Source organism: Balaenoptera ricei, chromosome 6 (genome assembly GCF_028023285.1).
Source record: "Balaenoptera ricei isolate mBalRic1 chromosome 6, mBalRic1.hap2, whole genome shotgun sequence".
Lineage (NCBI taxonomy): Eukaryota > Metazoa > Chordata > Mammalia > Artiodactyla > Balaenopteridae > Balaenoptera > Balaenoptera ricei.
In genome coordinates this window covers 7,192,227-7,212,722 of record NC_082644.1, presented here as the reverse complement: position 1 = coordinate 7,212,722, position 20,496 = coordinate 7,192,227, and the positions used below count along the sequence as shown (strand labels likewise).

Below are 20,496 nucleotides of genomic sequence, written 5' to 3'. Positions count from 1 at the left end.
TTAAATTTTGTATGATCATAAGTTGAATATTCAAATGGGATGAGCCTAATTGATTTTAGGGTACATTGTCTTTTTGAGATAATATGACAGCTGCCAGTATTGGCTCTGCTACCTAAAATGTATGATTCACAGAAGCATTCAAATGTTTAAACATTTAAGCAACAAATGTTTAAACATTGGAATTGGAAGTTAAAAATGTATTTAAATTAAGCAAAGACAATATCTTGGGTAGTCCTGTGTGTCCCGTAAGTGAAAAGTCATCAGTTAGCAGCATGAAATTCTAAGTGGTGACTTTTTCCTCTTAAGATAAGACAGTCCTTTGATCTGTCTGTCATCTGATATGCCAGCTAGAAAGATGGATTGGTCCCCTCCTCTTTCCTAGCTGTAAAGATGATCTCAAACTGAGAGCCCCTGACTGTCAGAATACACCTTCTCCATCTTTCTCACACCGGGAAGATAAAATTGCTGATAACTGAAAAATGAAAGTGTGTTGTGATGTATCTTGTGCAGATCTTTGTATTAGTTGAGAGAGAGGCCGTTATGCTAAGGTAACAAATATTACACATCATTTCCATCCACAGCTATTGGCCACAACTAGTCACAAAGTCCTGCGTAATCGCAAAGAGGCTGACAAATGTTAGCACTCTTTCTCCAGTACAACCCTTAACACACTCTTAAAGAAGGATGCCAGCAATAGTGTGTGTGTGTGTGTGTGTTTGTGTATGCTCACTTGCCCCTCTTGAATCACTGTCTCGTGGTGCCACAGAAACCAGGAACAAGGTTTAATAAAAGAAGACTAGTGCCTCAGTGGTACTGCTGAAAGATAAACTGAGACATATTAACATTGCTAAGAGTTTATTTGAGCAAACATCAGTGTGAATGGGGCAGTGCCAACGCAGAAGTGGTTAGGAGTACTCCACAGAGAGGAGCTGGGGCAAGGGTTTTGTGGAGAAAATGCAGAAGCGAAGTAAGTAACTCATCTGACCTGCTACAGCTTCGCGCTTGCATTATTTGGGAAAGCGGAGCTGGAGGGTTGCGATTGGTAGTTTTTCCCCTGCAGACATTCACAGGAATTGCTGGTGGCTTAGGTCTCGGTGGCATACAGAGGCTGCTAAGGCATTAGGCCCCCTCATTCTAATGGTTTCCTTGTTTAATTAATTTAACAGTACGATTGTAAGGAATCTTAAAATGTCTGGACAAATACTTTGTAAAACATTCTTTTTTAAAAAATTGAAGTATAGTTGATTTACAATGCTGTGTTAGGTTCAGGTGTACAGCAAAATGATTCAGTTATATATATATTCAGTTATGTATACATATACATAACTGAATATATATATATATATATTCTTTTTCAGATTCTTTTCCCTTATAGGTTACTACAAAATACAGAGTATAGTTCCCTGAAAAAAAATTCTTAAGTTTTGAAATAAAAAAAGAAAACTAGAATGTGCTCAAAATAAATAATCACACTTTACCTTCTCTTCCCTTTTATAAATACACATATTTTATATGTTTATAAAAATTAGATTCAAAGTTCTCTATACCACACAAGTGCATGTGTGTAATATTGAGAATTCCTACTTGGATAATGGAAATCCTTTTCCGATAAGAATCACAATAAATGAGAATTCTGACATCAGCTTTGGTGGGTGGGGAAAGCAGGTTGCATATTTTCCCCACAGTATTAAAAAAAATGAATTAGAGCTTCTAGATACTCAAAAATCCTAAATAAAATTCTTTTTGTGATTCTCTTCTTGTTTTTGCTTTAATTAACCCTATGGCTTTTCCTGAATCATCCTCTTTTAGTCAGACTCACACTGCTGATTCCCTGCAAGTACTAGGAGTTCAGAGTTAAAAATAAGATACTCTTGGGTTTCCCCGGTGGCGCAGTCGTTGAGAATCTGCCTGCCAATGTAGGGGACACGGGTTTGAGCCCTGGTCTGGGAAGATCCCACATGCCGCGGAGCAACTGGGCCCGTGAGCCACAACTACTGAAGCCTGCGCGTCTGGAGCCTGTGCTCCGCAACAAGAGAGGCAGCGACAGTGAGAGGCCCGCGCACCGTGATGAAGAGTGGCCCCTGCTTGCCACAACTAGAGAAAGCCCTCGCACAGAAACGAAGACCCAACACAGCCATAAACAAAAAAATAAATAAATCTATTTAAAAAAAAATGGGTTGAAAATATCAATAGAAAGTTAAAAAAAAAAAGATACTCTTCAGTTTCAAGTATAAACCAATACCTTAAAATTTCTCAGGGGAGTTAATGAAGATTCCATGAGCAATGATAGCCCCTAAGACTTTCCCACAGCAGAGAGAGAGAGAGAGAGTGTGTGTGTGTATATACATGCAGAGGGCAGAGAGGATGTGATACATGAACAGTAAATTTGGTAAATGTTTTCACAGGGTTTGTAAATTTATTCCAGAGACAAAACAGAAACAGAATGACCTCTCCCCAGCCCCTTTGCTCCTCATTGACTGAGTGATATAGAAAAGGTCTGGACAAGTTCTCTATCACTAGACCCCATGTCCAGAGATTGAAGACAAGCAGCCCTCATGAAGGGCTTCCTTTAACGAACAGACGAAGGGGTGAAGATGTGCTTGGAGAGAATTCATTCCAGTTAGTGTAGAAACAGTCTGTTAAAAACAGACCGCTAGGATTCTTTTGGGTAACTCGGCCTGACTTCAAAAGAGAAGGGCCTGAATATGTATATGTATATGTATATGTATTATATATACATAACTGAATCACTTTGCTATATACCTGAAACTAACACAACACTGTAAATCAACTATATTTCAATAGAAATAAATTTTAAAATAAATAAATAAAAATAAAATAAAAGAAAGAAAGAGAAGGGCTCTGTGATTGCGGAGAGGCAAGTTGGACCCCAGTGCTCAGCTGCACCCGTCCTCCCCCACCTCCAGGTTACCCCAGTGCCCCACGCTCACCCCATATAGGTAGGTTTCTCCATGTGAGACACACATGAAAGTTTCTATTTGAGTAGCATGGAAATTGTACTTTGTTAATTAAAGGTCTTTAAGTTCATGGATTTTGTTCATCAAGAAAAAGTCTATCCAAGAAGGAACACCCAATCAAAGTGATAGTTTTCCAATAACAGTAAATTAAGTGAAATTTCCCCAAGCTGGCACTGTTATGGATTGAATTATGCACCACCCCCCAAATTCATATGATGGAGTCATTAATCCCAATCCCTCAGAATGTGACCTATTTGAAAACAGAGCAGTTGCGAGTGTAATTAGTTAAAATGAGGTCATACTGGAGAGGGGTGAGCACCATCCAATGTGCCTGGTGTCCTCACAAAAGGGGGAAATTTGAACACAGACACACACAGGGAGAACAGCACACAAAGATAAAGGCAAAGATTGCGGTGAAGCTTCTGCAAGCCAAGGAACACCAGTGATGGCCAGCAAACCAGCAGAAGCTAGAAAGATTCTTCCTCTCAGTTCTCAGAAAGAACCAACTCTGCTGACACCTTGATCTCAGACTTCCAGCCTCCAGAACTGTGAGACAGTAAATCTTGGTTATTTACGGCACCCCGTCTATGGTATTTTGTTGTGGCAGCCCTAGCAGACTAGTGCAGGCCCTGAGAACAAGCACGCTGTGTGTCTGCTTTAATCCTGTGTTTTCCACAAAACAACCTACATCGCAGAGGGTAGCCGCAGACACTAACAGCTGGCCGGAAACACAAGCCACAGGGATTCCTCAGTCTTGGAAGACGTCTCACTTAAGTATGTCTACCGCCATCAGCATCGCATCCTAGAGCCATAACAAGGATGTCGTGAAGAAACAGGGATTTCTAGAATCCTGGCAGGTTAAAACAAGGTCGTTTTCTGAGATAATATTATCAAAAAGAAAATCGTTAAGGAAAGAAGATGTGGAAGAGTCTTGGGAGAAAAGAGTCTTGTCTCCATGGTTACTTCACTACGTACTGTCTCTACTGCACACGTTTTTCTCCATCACTGACCCCGCAGTCCAGACAAATCCCTTCCCCTACCATCTCATCCATCCACTCTGGCTCTGCAGTCATTCATACTTTCACCAGCTTTCATACACTTCTTTCTTCTTGTAATCCCTTTGTCTTCCCCCGCTACTCTCTTACACAGTTTTTAAGCAAACGCTTTTCCAAAGCTGCAGAAATAGCTGCTATTAACTTCGGAGGAGGTCAAGCGTATGCAGAAGTGGCTGTAGGGTCAGTTTTGCGGCTCCCATTTAGCTACTGGATTTCTAGCAGGTCAAGGAAACAATGAAGGAGATTTGGGGCTTGGTTTCTGGCAGCAAACTCCATAACCATAACTCTTGCTGGATTTAGTGGAGCAGAGCAGCATGAATTCGTAAGTCAGGCTGGGATCAAGTCTGAGGAAGATTAGATTAGACCAAGAAGGAAGTGGATGGTGGTGGGAATTGGGAGGAGGGAGTGAGGAATGAAGGGTATTAAAGATGTTAAATTCAACAATAATGACAATGATAACTAAAACTGATCACTCTCATGCGTAGTACATTGTCTCCATAAGAACCTAGGACATCAGTAAGTATGTAAAAAACAATGGTAATATTTAAATGCATTTCTGCAACCTCTAGAAAATGGTTTAAATATGGACAAGGGATTATTTTATTTTCCTGATTGTTCAATAAACATTTTGCTAAACAATTTTTTTAAGGTATTGAATTTCCCTAAAGTTGATCTCTTCTAAAAACTATTCTACTCATCAGACAAAATGCTTTAAAATTTCAGGCATTATCAAAAAATCTTTTTCTTTTCCTTTTTCTTTTTTTTTTTTTTTGCATGAGATACTTTGATTACATGCTTCCCCACATTGATGCAAATGGAAGGACACCAAAGCCATGGCCTTATTTTCAAAATTTATTTTAGAACTATTTAACGGGAGAACGATGAACTTGACAGTATGGTTTTTATAAGCTATCAACCTCTGCTTCTGTGCTGTCAACCCCTAGCTCTTCCAGGCACTCCTGGTTATGTCAGAATTCTCCCACCACAGCAACTTTTTGGTCGATGTGCCGTAGTCATAGGGACCTGAACTAACCAGGGATGTCTGGAAGAGGGGGCGTCTGACCAAGCTGGAAATTCCAGGAAAATTACCAAAAAAGAACACATTAAATGCTTGTTAATTCAACCAATATTTCATGGACACCAGCATTCTGGAAGATTCTTTGTTGTGCTTGAGGGTAAAAATGAGTAAGATACCCCTCCAGCCCTTGAAGAGCTGATACTGTCTCTGGTTACAGCCCAGAGAGGATGAGTTGCAATCCTTAGAGCACACTCTAAATCAACACCTGAAAATACTTCTGAGAAAGAAAATGCTGATTTTTCTACTCAGGCATCACTCTTTTACATTTTTATTTCTCCTAATTGAAGAATGTTCATTAGAAATTATCTGGGAAAAAAAATAGGCTTATTTCTCTGGACATGTTACCCCTCTTTAATTTTTACTTAGCAAACCCATAGCTCTTACTAGGTTCCAAGCCTTACTATAGTCACTTTTTGAAAATTAACCCATTACTTATGATAACAATCCTGGGAAGTATTTATTATTATTTTCTCCTATTTTATAGATGAGGAAACTGAAGCCCAGAGCTAGTAAGTAGCGTGCTCAGGTTTACATAGCTAGCAAGTAGGTTACCTTTAAGTAAGATGATCAAAGATAAAATTTTTTAAAAACTATCAAAATAAAAAGGAAAATATCATATTCTATATTCAGGATTTAAAGTAAATCAGAACAAGTTTCTCTAACATTTTTCAGTGCCATACTAATTAGGACAAAATGTTCTGTCCTTGATATCTAAAGATGTGTATGAGAGAATAAAATGTGGAAAAATAAAATATCCTCCCCCCAAAATCAGGTTATCTTATTGTCCTTTTCAGACTAGGTAAAGAGCAATTAATTAATCTATGTGAATCTTTCTTGGATCTATTAAAATGTTTGGCCTATGCACCCTCTATTGGGGAAAATATTTAATCACAAGCTCTCGTGATAAATACCATTAGGTATGGTTTACTCATCTGAAAAGTGTAGATAATACCTCTGATGAGTACCTACATCAGAGGATTATGAAAGGATTTCTCCTTTTGTGATGTGAGCGTATGACATCCAGGTAGGACACCTGGATACTGGAAAGGAACACTCCTCAGCATGGCCCTTACGCTTTGCTATGAACAAAGTATAGCTATAAAGAAAAAGGAAACCTTAACATCCACACAATCAAAAGTAAATGCCAACATGTAAATCAGCCAGTAAACCAATGTAGGCTCAAAGACAGCTTCCCACACTTCGTCAGCCCAGCAAAAAAGGTTACTTTTCTCAGGTTAGTGAATTGGCTTCCAGATCACTCTGATCTTAAAGGTTTAAAAAAACAACAACAACAAAACTTTTTGCTTCAAAGTAATATGAGACAAAGTCCTACTTATTTTGGAAGACCTTACAGAACTCGTTATGTACTTCTGACTTCTTGGTAAAATGATTAAATCAGTACTTCTGGGATAAGAGATTGGGCTGTCAGACAGCAGAACAATTAACCCAACAATCGCATCTATGAAGGAAGCTCAAGTTTTCAGCTTTATTACATCTTGGAATGGGAAAGTCATCCACAAGTCTGTCTGATTATGATGTCCTGATACATAAGCTTTAATTAACAAGCTTCACTTTAAGAGTTCTTAATTCCAGTATCTTAGCGCAGATTAGGAAAGCAGGATATAAACTGAACCCTCTATTGAAACACTGATGCGTCCCTTGAGCTCATTATCAAAGCAAACTTAATCTAGACCAAGATGCTTTAGGAACTGAGTCAAACGATTCCATTGATAATCATCAGATTCACAGGATTCCCCAAACTCACAGAAATATATTTTTAGTTTTAATTTTGTAAGACTGCTCATCAGACCTTAACACTGACTAAATTGGACGATCTCTTTGTGTTGAGCTCCCTACGTAATTGGCTTTCCAGTCCACAGTTCCCCTTTTTGGAAACCCAGACTAGTCTGCAGTCCTGTTTCCGGGGGGCCTGCTGGCTCGGCCCTTTCCCCTGTCCCAAGCTCCTGCCGGTGATGCCCACAGGGCCTTCTCTTGGATACTCTGCAGTAACATTTCTTGGTCACTGCTGGTGTGCTAAGGTGCATACATTTGTTTGTTTTGTTTTGTGTAGATCCTCAAATCCTAAAAAGTTAAGCATATCACCTTCTGACACACCTACATATTTTATGTCTAAGAACTATGGTCCCAGAAACTGTAGATATATACAAAAATGACAAAAATCTTACTAAAAACAACCTAGAATTACAAGGCTGTTATGGGAAACATTCCAATTAGACAAGATCCTTTACTTAAGAAGTGCACTCAAAAGCAAGGACTCCAAAATCAAGCAAACAGAATGGAATGCCTGTTTTAATTGGCATACAGAAGCCTCCAGAAAGGCTTCAAAATTCCAAAATAGCTTCATTAAAAATTTTGTTGTGGGGACTTGCCTGGTGGTCCAGTGGTTAAGACTCTGTGCTTCCATTGCAGGGGGTGCGGGTTCAATGTCTGGTCGGGGGACTAAGATCCCACATATCTCGCGGTGTGGCCCAAAACATGAATAAATAAAATAAAATAAAATAAAATAAAAATTTTGTTGCTAAAGGCTAATGAAAAATTAAAGACACAAGAGGTACCTAAAATGAAAGGTTAAAGACTGACATAACTCCTACTGCCCGCCTCTATCCTCCTGTGTTTAAGTACTCATTCTAGCAATTCTCTGTCTGAATTGTCTTTCCACTCTGAAGAGACTACGTGACAATAAACAGAAGTCCGTCAAGTTAGTGGTCTTACAGTTGCCCCTAGATATACCCTTGAAGGAGGGCACTCATATGGGTCTCTCCCAGGGTTGATGGGACTCTGAGGAATTTTCTGGTAAGCTGTTACATTATTCCCTTAAATAGCCAAAGAAACTAAAATTAATGAAAAATCTTGCGTATCCTTGGAAAGCTGGCAGAAGCCAGGTAAGGTTAAAATTCTTGCCAAAGTCAGCTCTCTCAGATGTCTGTCTCAGTGCCCAGTCTAGAGAGAAAAATAAAAATTTCCATTGTCCCCTCCTTTCCAAGTCCAGATCCATTGTGCAACTGAGTCCCCCTAAAACCGAGCTCCTCTGCCGAGTGTATGAATAACATCTCCATCCGTTATTCCCCTTCTTGTCCAACACTTGCTCTCCTCATGATTGATGAGTATCAAAGAAAAGGGGGGATTGAAACTAGATAAGACCCCGTGGGTCCCTCCCAGACACAAATCCTTTCCTTGTCCCCCATTTCTTCTTTGGTCTGTTTTCCTGTCTCTGGCTAACACCCCAAACTTGGTGAACATTGCCTCTAGGCTCTATAAAAATAAAAGGACCAAAAGACAAGGGTAACTAGAACAAAACTGCCTGTGTGGTCTCCAGACCCTAAAATTTTGACTGGCATCCATGGCTGTCACTTTTTCTGTCCTGATTCAAACAGGAATTACCAGGAGGCATTTGTGATTCAGGACTCTCTTCCTCTGGCTGGGCCCTACTTCCCTGACCAACACCACCTGCTGCTCCTGGATTAACATTTCTGGGGAAGTTGAAACTCAGTTACATAAGATCACTGAGCAAGCCACTGGGCTTAAAAAGGTGACTCCTTCAGTGGAGTCCTTCTTGGACTTACTTGATTTAGATTAGTTTGGGTCTTGGAGCCTATGCCTCCGACATGCACTCCAGACATTGGGAATTGTCCTACCTATAATAGTCCTAGTAGTCTCCCTGGCATGCTAAATGCCACTAACCACCAAGCGAGTGATTTCCCTAAGACTGGAACATCAAAAAAGGAACGAAGAGAAAGACCAACTTAAAAATTGTGAACCTGGGGACTTCCCTGATGGTCCAGTGATTAGGACTCCATGCTTCCAACGCAGGGGGCGTGGGTTCAATCTCTGGTTAGGGAACAGCCCACTGCAGGGAGAAAAAAAAAAAAAAGGGAACCTGAAGTCATGGCCTGTGAATATCACAGAGATTAAGCACAAAAACATCATGAACTATGACTGTCACACAAGGATCAATAAAAACTGCAAGAACTTCAGAACGGTAGCTGGAAATGGCCCTAATGCCATCTCTCAGTGAAGCTGAGAGTCTGATCAAAAGGGGGGAATTGCTAAAAAAAAAAAAAAAAAAAAAAAAGAAAGAGAAGCCCAGAATGAGGTCACTTACCCCACGACAGCAAACCAAGATTTAATATCCAACCTAATTACAGTTTCAGCCGCTCCCAGAAATGTGACCTTTAACCAGTCAATCTGGAATTACCTGACCAGTACTGGTGAGGTCACTGGCAGGATAGAACCCTGCCTGTCTCCCAAAGGAAGGTGACCTTGCCTGAGACAATCCACTCGTTGTGAGAAACTTCCTCTTTCTATCCCCTTCTGCCTGTAAAAGCCTTCCATTTTGTACAGCTCTTCAGAACTCCCTTTTGCTTGTTAGATGGGATGTTCCCTGATTCATGAATCGTTGGATAAAGCTAATTAGATCTTCAGATTTACTCAGTTGGGTTTCGTTTTGTAACACAACAAATACCTCAAAACCAGTGCACTACAGAAAAGGCAGTAATTTACTTCCTGAGGAATCCTATACTAAGTACTTCAGATACGTTTTCTTATACCACACTATCTTTATTCATTCATCTGTCAGTAGACACAGAAGTTGTTTTCATACACTGGCTGTTGTGAATACTGCTGCAATGAACTTGGGAGTGCAGATATCTCTTTCAGATACTGATTTAATTTCCTTTGGGTATGTACCCCAAAGACGGATGGCTGGATCACATGGTAGTTCTATTTTTAGCTTTCTGAAGTATTTGCACACTGTTTCCCATGTGGCTGCACCAGTTTACATTCCCACCAACAGTGCACAAGGGTTCCAAAAAGGGCTAGGTCTTGAGGCAGACAAATCAGGGTTTAAAACCGTGTTCTACCTGCTCCAAGCTATGTGAACTTAAGTCATATCACCTTCCTGAATTCCCGCTTCCTTGTGTGTAAAAAGAAATTTACACCATAGGGTTGTAAAGATTTGATGATAAAAAAGGGTTTTATAGTGCCTAGCACAGCACCAATCATGTACTAGGTATTGAAACAATTTTAGATCTTTCTTTCTTTCTTCCTTTTTTTCTCCTACCTTCCCTGATTTCCACTCAGTTGTGAATTTGGTACCACAGATTAATCGTCTGCTCACAGAAGTAAATAGCACTTTGGTATGTATAGCCAAATGCTTCTCAAGGGTTTGGGAACCGTCGACCCCAGCACCTTCTAACTCTCTGGTTTAATGTTGGCATTCATAAAAATGGAGTATCTATATCTACCTCTTGCTACCTTGCTGAGGAGGCAGAGATGAGGTTGAGTGTAATGCTGCTCAAAACCCGATCTGAGCAATTAAAGATAGTTTCCATGTAAACCACAAGTGGTGGCAGTCAGGGCACTCTGTGGGCATGCTTGGAGGAGAACACTGTGACTTATCTCTTAATATTTTAAAGCGTAAAGTATTGAAATTTGCAGTGAGATTTGTTCCAAAAAGCTTCTTCTTTACAATGCAGTGGACAATTTCTTTCCTACAAATATTCAGGCAATTTCTCCGGACTGTGCTGCTTTGGGTATCAATGCTGAGCACATGAACCAAATTCACTCCTATAATAAAACATTAATCTATCCCCCTGGTGCTTTTCCTAAAAGTATTAAAAAACAAGTCACTTAAGAGCTGTTGCTAGGAGGTTCTAGAGACCCACTTCAAGAAACAAAGTTCAGGGGCTTCCCTGGTGGCGCAGTGGTTAAGAATCCACCTGCCAATGCAGGAGACACGGGTTTGAGCCCTGGTGTGGGAAGATCCCACGTGCCGTGGAGCAACTGAGCCCGTGCACCACAACTGCTGAGCCTGAGCTCTAGAGCCCGCGAGCCACAACTACTGAGCCCGCATGCCACGGCTGCTGAAGCCCATGTGCCTAGAGCCCGTGCTCTACACGCAACAAGAGAAGCCACTGCAATGTGAAGCCCACACGCCGCAACTAGAGGAAGCCCGCTCACAGCAACGAAGACCCAATGCAGCCAAAAATAAATAAATTAAAAAAAAAAAAAAAAGATTTAAGGAGAAACAAGATATTTGCATGATGGCCCAAGTTTCTCTCCCAAGATATCTACTAAATACAAAAAAAAAAAAAAAAAGAAAAAAAAGAAACAAAGTTCAACTTCCAATCAACCGGGTAAGGTCCAAGTTTTATCTGAATGTGATGATATTTAACCCTGACAAGTTTGATATATATTCGTCTTCATAAAATACAACACCGAGATTCTGAGCTCCAGGGCCAAATTCTCTGAATGCCTGTCTGTCGCTATCTCTATTACATATATCCTCCAAGAGATTCACTCGGATCAAGGATAGGTTTTTCAAGTGGAAACATCATCAGCAAAGAAAAAAACAGAAAAATTCAGGGATTGAAAGGATTGGAGACAGTAGAGTGAAGAGAATTGAAAAATACATTTTGTGCAAGATTATCAAGTGCCTTAGCCTGTGTCACGTTTTTGAGAAAAATAAATCTGAAGGGAGACATGATAAAAAGTATACAGCCCAGTGGATTTGTAAGAATCACTATTAATTATTGATCTCTATGCATTAGCCTCAGTAGCCCCAGAGAATTTTCTTCAGGAAACATTCTAATTTCAAAATCCAAGATCCTGTTTGTTATCAAAGCTAAAGAAAAAGTAGAAAACTGATAAACGTTGAAGGGGTGATGACATTTTAAATGCTTCATTCATTGCATTATCAAACAGTTGTAGCAAACTTACTCATATTATTCAAGAATTAACTATTTTATTATTGACTTACAGAACTAAAGAGAAAATAAACAATCTTATTCTTCTACAGAAATATAGAACTTACAGACACCCACATTCCTTGGAAAGCTTGTTTGGCTATTTATATCAAAGGTGGGTATACAGAAGTACTACTATGTCATGAAAATCGGAATTCTTAAGGTTTGCTGATGTGGATAAAGTAAATGAGAGAATGTTAGATATTTCTCTCTACTAAGACGTTAAGAATACTTCTTTATTTTTAAACAATCTACTCTGTTGAGAATCTGCCTTGAATTAGCATCATCTGATCTCGCCCAGGTTCACAGCCAATAGTATTTACTGATCACCTGCTCTGGGGTGGGAACGCCAGCCCTTTCCTTCCTGGCACTTTCACACTCCAACCCCACGATGGCGCTGTCCTGTGTTACCATCCCAGTCTCACTGTGGATGTCTCCTTATAGAAATTTCACTCCATCATCTAGCATCCATAAGGTTTAGGTGACATTGTAGCAGGCAGACTAAAAGTTGCACCACTTGTTTGTAAAAATTGTTCTGATGCCTGACTCGTGGAAATTTGCTTTGACACTTCCGTGGATATTCCACCAAGATTTTGAATGTGTCTCTCCTACACAGAGAGCCCCAGACATAATACACATTGTTTCATTTCATCTGACATTAAGGTGACACAGAAGAATAGTAACATATGCTAATAAATACCTCAGAAATATCCTTTAAAAAAAAATTTACTTATTTATTTTGGCTGTGCTGGGTCTTAGTTGCGGCACGAGAGATCTTTGTTGCGGCATGCATGTGGGATCTGGTTCCCCGAACAGGGATTGAACCTGGACCCCCTGAACTAGGAGCACGGAGTCTTATCCACTGGACCACCAGGGATGTCCCCTTAGAAATATTCTTGATGACAATATATAGTTAGAATGAGAGGCATGAATGGGTTAACCCCATCAATTAACCTCTAGGAAGAAAAGCATAGGATCTCTCTCTCTCTCTCTCTCTCTTTTTTTTAAACCTAGAAAGCCTTTAATTAAAGACCAGGATGGACAGCTCAGGGGTCCCCTCTGCCCCCTCCTCCCCACGGCACTCCCCCATGTCTTGAAACTTGATATTAAGTCAATGTTTCAATTTGTCTCTAGCAAGTAAATTTCACAGAAAATCCAGCAAATGATATATTCTCTCAGCTTTATCAAGATGAAAAGATACTGAGTATTTTGAAATGTGATAACACAAAAACAGCAGAATTTTGTTCTTCTGCCTCATATGGCTTTAATCTGTAATCTAAAAAAGGAAGACTTTCCCAGTTTAGAAATGATGGGGCGGCGGGGTGGGGTGGGGGGGTAAATTAGGATTTTAGGATTAACATACACGCACTGCTATATATAAAATAGATAATCAACAAGGACCTACTGCAGAGCACAGGGAACTCTACTCAATGTTCTGTAATAACCTAAATGGGAAAAGAATCTGAAAAAGAAGAAATGTATATATATGTACAACTGAATCACTTTGCTGTACACCTGAAATTAACACAACATTGTAAATCCACTATACTCCAATATAAAATAAAAATTTTAATGAATTAAATTAAAAAGAAATGAGCAGCTGAATTTTGTGTAGTTATTAGTAGGAAGAGGCAGAAATAAAAGAGTTGCTTAAAATTTCTGAAAGCCATTAAGATTTTGAACCAGGAAATCCCAATTGCCACTACAGAGCTCAATGCCAAACTTTTTTTTCTCTAAAATTGTTCATTTTCATCCAGACTGTTAGCCCAAGATTTATTTTACAAAGTGTACTCTGCCCATCGTCTTTCACAGTGTGTGTTATTTATTGAAGGTTTTATTTATCTTACACCAACATTGATTGTTTTTTAAATGATTGTATTTGCAGCTTAAACCTTGCTAATCACCAGTAATGTCTCTCATTACAGATATTTTTTTTATTTGGTTCTGAGAGCAGAACCAAATTTGTCCCTTATTTTCTCAGCCTCCCCCCATCCACCTCCCCCCCCCACCAAAAAAAACAAACACCAAGTGAACAAAAATACGAACCTTTACTGCCATCCAGTGGTGGCTCTGAATTTTTTCAAATAAAACATCTCTGGTGCAGCAAGCCATGACTAGCAGTTTAAAAAGATTCTTTCCCTTAAATTGTTAGAATGTTTTAGATATTTTAATCTGAAACAACTAGAGATAAAAACTTTAAAAAGCAAACTCTGCATGTCTATTATATGTACATTATTATCAACAATATCATGTTTACCACTGCAACAAGATAATGAATGCAGTGATGGCCCATTCCCACCTTACTATGTTGAACGTGTGGCTTCTTTAACTTTTTGTCATGGAATAGAGATTCACGTGAAGTTGCAATAATAGCATATAGATCCCCATGGAAAAACTGCCAAACTCTTTTCGGAGTGGTTGTACCATTTTAGATCCCTACCATCAGTGTGTGAGAAATTCAGGTTCTCGGCATTCTGGCCAGCATTTGGTCTTAGTACTGTGTTTTATTTTACATACTGATAGGTGTATAGTGATGTCTCGTTGTGGCTTTAAGGTGCATTTCCCTAGTAGCTAACGATGCCAAATTTCTTTTCGTGTGCCTACATGCTATCTACATCTTCTCTTTGTGAAATATCTGTTTATATCTTTTGCCCATTTTCTAACTTTTTTTTTTTTTTTTTGCTGCTGACTTTTGAAAGTTCTTTGTATATTCTAGATGTAATTCCTTTGTCAGATATGCAGTTTGAAAATATTACCTACCAGTGTGTAGCTTGTCTTTTCATTCTATTAACAGGGTCTTTCACGGAGCAAAAGATTTTTATTTTGATGAAGTCCAATTTCACAAATAGTTTTTATGTATCATGCTTTTGATGTCATGTCCAAGGGCCCTGCCCAGCCCTGTGTCCTGAAGATATTCCCCCTTGCTTTTGTTTGTAAATGTTTTATATTCTTACATTTTATATTTAAATCTCTGATCCATTTTGAGTTCATTTTTGAATAAGGCGTGAGGTTTAGGTTGAGCTTCACTTTTTAGGATGTTCGATTGCTCCAGCACCATTTGCTGAAAAGAATATCCTTCCTCCATGGAATTATTTCTGCACCTTTGTCAAAAGTCAGTCAGAGTGTTTGTGTATAACATAGGACTTTTATTTTGCTTTATAGTTAAATATATTACATGAGGACTCCCAAGCACAATCTTTTGGTGAAACTAATACGAAAAAAATGAAAAGAGACAATTTGATAAAAATGAAAAGGGAAGCTCAATAACATTAAATGACCTTGGCTAGGAATACACAGAAAATTATTCAAGATGAGGAATGGAATCTTACATAATCTTAACCTCACCAGCTGAATTAAAACCTAATTTTCAATGAAAAGCTGTATAACAAAACAGCAGAGAGCAGGGCTTTGCAATGGCTTCCATAGTTTAAATCCTGGAGAGGCCCTTTATCAGCAACAGGACCCTGAGGCCCCAGCAAATAAACCTTTCAATTTCTGCATTTTTCATCTTTGAAATATAAGTAATAATCCACGTCTCTCCTTGTGCTGCTGTGAGGCTGAATTAATACATGTGAAACACTTAGAACAGCATTTGACATATGAGGAATGCAATCAATGTCAGCTATCATTAATCAGATCTGACATAAAAAGTGATTATTCCAGTGACGGCATGAGTCAAGTCTATCTTTCAGGATGAGCTGTATTAATCTTGAACCTAAAGCAGTTTCCCTACTCCAAGTTCATTTCTTCCTCGTAAAATGGGATGGTTGCAAGGAACAAATGAGCTAAAGTAGCAGGAGGTTGTATTACCATGGTCAGTTACTGCTTTAGTAAAGACTACTCCTAAGATTTAAAATACTGGTTATCACAATGAGGTATCACCTCACACCAGTCAGAATGGCCATCGGCAAAAAATCTGCAAACAATAAATGCTGGAGAGGGTGTGGAGAAAAGGGAACCCTCTTGCACTGTTGGTGGGAATGTAAATGGATACAGCCACTATGGAAAACAGTAGAGAGGCTCCTTAAAAAACTAAAAATAGAACTACCATACGACCCAGCATGGGTATATGGGCATATACCCTGAGAAAACCATAATTCAAAAAGAGTCACATACCACAGTGTTCATTGCAGCTCTATTTACAATAGCCAGGACATGGAAGCAACCTACGTGTCCATCGATAGATGAATGGATAAAGAAGATGTGGCACATATATACAATGGAATATTACTCAGCCATAAAAAGAAACGAAATTGAGTTATTTGTAGTGAGGCGGACGGACCTAGAGACTGTCATACAGAGTGAGGTAAGTCAGAAATAGAAAAACAAATACCAGATGCTAACGCATATATATGGAATTTAAAAAAAAAAAAAAAAGGTTCTGAAGAACCTGGGGGCAGGGCAGGAATAAAGATGCAGACAAAGAGAATGGACTTGAGGACACGGGGAGGGGGAAGGGTAAGCTGGGACGAAGTGAGAGAGTGGCATGGACATATATACACTACCAAATGTAAAATAGATAGCTAGTGGGAAGCAGCCGCATAGCACAGGGAGATCAGCTCGGTGCTTTGTGACCACCTAGAGGGGTGGGATAGGGAGGGTGGGAGGGAGACGCAAGAGGGAGGGTATATGGCGATATATGTATATGTATAACTGATTCACTTTGTTATAAAGCAGAAACTAACACACCATTGTAAAGCAATTATACTCCAATAAAGATATTAAAAAATAAAATAATAAAATAAAATAAAATACTGGTTATCATCATTTACTGTTATCAATAATATCAAGTGTTTCTGGAGCCCTGATGTGTATAGAAAGTACTGTGGTGGCTACTAGGGTTAAAAAGCAATAAAAGCAGTCATTATGCTAGATTGCATCTTACAGTTCACAAGCAAAAGTAGGCCATTCAAAATAGAAAAGGGAGGGAAGCTACAGCTCCCAGAGGCTTATGAGACTGACCAGGTTCAGTATCCATCAAGCCCAAATGTGGCTGGAGGGCTGGGGAATTTCAACTCCAGCAACTCTATTGACCTAGCTTTTAAAGACAGGGCCAACTTTGTGCAAACTCATGCAAATGAAGTTTCTCTGCTCTCCTAAGAGAGAGAAACACAGATTAAGGATATCTCAGCTACAGAAGCGCAGCAGAGTTTGATCAACTTAATTAGCATACATGAGAATTAATCATCGACAAAGAAAACTCTGTATGGTGCATTCAAGCACCGTGGATAGTTATTTCTCATGAAGATAATGACCTAATACATAATATTATTTTTTAAATATATCATTATTTTGAAAGAAAGGTAGCGCAGGCTGCTTGTCTGCAAGTTCCTGGAACCTCTGGTAACATCCTAGGGTGAGCCAAATCACTGTTCCCACCACCGCTGCCTCCTGACAATGCACCAATTTTCAGCAGATAGAGAGTGACATCTTGTTGATTCAGCCCACCTCACTGATGGCAAATACCTCCCTGATGGCAAATACCTCCCTTGTCCAGAGAAGAAAGAGGACTCAGAGAAGCCAACTGAACTCATTGTAAGCAAAGCCATAGCCCGCTCGGGGGAGCAGTCGCTGCAACAAAAGCATAAGTGGCTTAGCAAGTTTAGATTGAAAAAAAAAAAAAGTTGTTCATATTCTTGCAATAAGTAAGTAGATTCAACTTGGAAATCAACGTCTCCTCTTGACCTTATAACATCACTCTCTCCATCCTAGTCTATTAACTTTTTTTGAAAAATCATAATAACACTGTACTTTTTCCTATGGATTAATTTGTTGTGTATTTAGTATTTTGAAGAAAAGAAGTTTTAGCATGGTTATTTATTTATTTATTTTCAGGATCATGTCCATGTCTTTTCAAAAGAAAGTCCCAGTAACATAGCCAAGACCGGAATGGCTCCCTGAAGCTGAACCATTTTCCGCATGGGAGCAGGAAAGAGAATTCACTCAGTGGCGCAGTGCAAACCCTGAACTGTCCTGAAACACTTTGGGAGTGACCTGAAATGCCCGTGCATCTGTTTCCTTTGATCAGTGACAGCCTGTCTCTCTTTTTCCTTTCCACCTAAATATAGTTTATGGACCTGAGGAAGCGTGATCATGACCAATTTGGAGGGAGAAGGGATGTAGGAATTGGATCCAAGATTGCTGTTACCCTGTGGGATGAAGGGGTATTGTTTGTTTTTGGCATTTTGAAAGTAGCTCGTAAAGCCAGAGAAGGGACCAGCTTCAACCAAGGGCGTGTGGGCGTTTTACTGCAATATCATCACAGGACTGTCCACGGGTAAAGGTTGCTCACGACAGTAAGCAACTTACACTCTTGCAGCTGGCTCAGTCTGGAATTGCTCTGAATGTGAGCTTCTCCCACATCTCCAATTCTAATTACAAAGACTGTCAGAGAAGGAATCAGGAGCCTGGAGCAAAATTCAGCAGGGAGATCTCAGAGAAGAAGGGAGGAAAGCAGTTCTGTCTAAATAAAAGACAGAACATCACTGGATTCAGGAAGAAAAGTTTTCGCTGAATAAAATTTTTAAAAATGACAACACTTGACTTTATAGTTGAAGTGGCAAAGAACAGACCAGTGAATTATAACTTTAAAAATACCTGTGTGAGAATGCTGCAAAAATAGTTTTATAAGGCATCTCCATTTAAAGAATATTATATCATCGTGATCCCTGGTAGAGCAATTTTACTTTTCTGTTCTGAAGACCATGTAGGCGAGAATCATAGATCCACAGGGATGTATTTGATTTAGGAAAGGTCAAGCTGAGGTAGTGTAGGTGAACAAAGAAGATCTGGAATACAATTGGTTTAGGTGGAAGGTTTTAAATTAGATGTTAAAAATAACTGCCCGGTAATGGAGCCAACTTCGAAACAATGTGAACTCTTTCCTGGTGTCTTTATAAATTGGTGTAAGTCATGTGCCATATGGGAGTTCATCTGACACTTGGTGAGCTGGGTAAACCTGGACTTGAACCCTACATTTCCACTTGTTGCAGAAGTCCAAAGTCATCCTATGACCGTTGGCGAATGTCTGGACATTTGCTCTCTCATGGCTTCCTCTGCTTCCTGGGCTCTTGTTCCACACAGGCTGACTGGGTGTCCCCTCTTATTGACCTGGATATCAAACTGCTCCTGTATTGTCTGCCTCAAAATTTGAACCAAAGCATTTGTAAACGTGTGATTTTACTGATGATCGGAAAGGCTGGGGGACAAAAACACATCACTTATTAGATTGCCCTGTTCTCCAGGTCCATTTTTACTGCTCAGCACCAGAAGTTTCTCTCCTGGCTTTTTCTCTGCAGCACCTGCTCCTCTGTTTTGCTGGCTTGTCTCTCCTCTTCTGCCCACCTCTTTACTCCCTCTCCCCCCCGACCCTGTCCTTCTCGGTAGGAAACAGCACATTCTTCCCTTACCTCATGCACAGCGACCTCCCTGGCCTCTGAAGTCACCAGCTGGAGCACTCCCAGCATTTATGAACTTGTTTTCTGAGCAGAAGGGGCTCATAGAGAAGAATTCTGGACCAAATGTTGGGATAATATTTTCTAACTGTATCATGTTATGTCTGTATTTGAATGAAAGACGTTTGGTGTGGTGATGTTGAAAATCATTAGAATGGAACACATGACTTCTCGACAGTTTATCCCATTTAATCCTTAGCAAGTGTAGGGAAGGAGAAACTTTTCCTCTACCTTCCTGGGCTCAGTAACTGAGAACCTGTAGCGCACTTACTGGTTTAGACATATTCCACTACTAGACTGTAATCTTCTCGCACAATTGTTCTTTCAAAAAATAGTTCTGGAATAATGAAGTAAGTAGCAATCTTATTTTAGTGAAATTACTAAAGAAAGTTCCTCAGTTTTCCTCAATAGGCTTAATATCCAACCAAAGTCGTTGGTTGAATGAATCAGAATGAGTTGACCTTGAGCCCAAATGGGGTAGGATGTCTATCTCACAGTCTTACATTCATGTTTCATTAAGTGTTATCAACTTACCCCAAGGAATGTGAACCCTCATTATTTAGTAATGATTTTTCCCTAAATTCTGTCATATGCTCCCATAGCCACAAAACCTGTCTGCGTTGGTTGGGTTAGACTAATTTGTTTTCACAATAATTTCCTTGATTGATGTGTAGCTCAGAGAAGTAAAGTGAGCTTCCTAGTTCATCACTATGATTATCAAAATAATGTTCAGCTTTTCTAGAAAGAGCATCCCTGGTGCCAGCCGGAGTACCTGGGACATAGCTGATGATTACTTAAAATGCGTTGAATGAATAAATGAACAAATTAAAGCACAAGGGGTTTAACTCCTAAAAATACAAACACTTTTTCATTCATTTAAGCCAATCTGGCCTCATTCTCCCTGAAACAGTGACAAGAATTAGTCAATCAGCATCAACCCCAAATCTCCAGCTATGCAGGAGAGGAATGGGCAGTTCTCCGAGTAACTTTTTTCTAAAACAAAGGCCAAAACCGACCGATTATCTACCTGGGTCTTTTTTTTTTTGTTTTTTTGGCTGCACCTCACAGCATGTAGGATCTTAGTTCCCTGACCAGGGATGGAGCTTTCAGCCCCCTGCAGTGGAAGCCCGGAGTCTTAACCACTGGCCCGCCAGGGAAGTCCCTAGC

General features: G+C 39.7%; 1 protein-coding gene across 3 annotated transcripts in view; it reads right to left on the bottom strand.

Annotated features, from left to right (window-relative positions):
- CEP44 (centrosomal protein 44) overlaps positions 1-20,496 on the bottom strand; it is a 129,211-nt gene that overhangs the window by 57,517 nt on the left and 51,198 nt on the right. Inside the window, exon 11 of one of the 3 annotated variants that reach the window (XM_059926777.1) lies at positions 8,257-8,979. The exons of the other annotated variants lie outside the window; for them this stretch is intronic. Within the exon in view, the coding sequence (XP_059782760.1) occupies positions 8,965-8,979 (15 nt within the window). The 3' untranslated portion in view covers positions 8,257-8,964. Of the gene's footprint in view, positions 1-8,256; positions 8,980-20,496 lie in introns of those variants that run through there. 3 annotated transcript variants of the gene reach the window in all.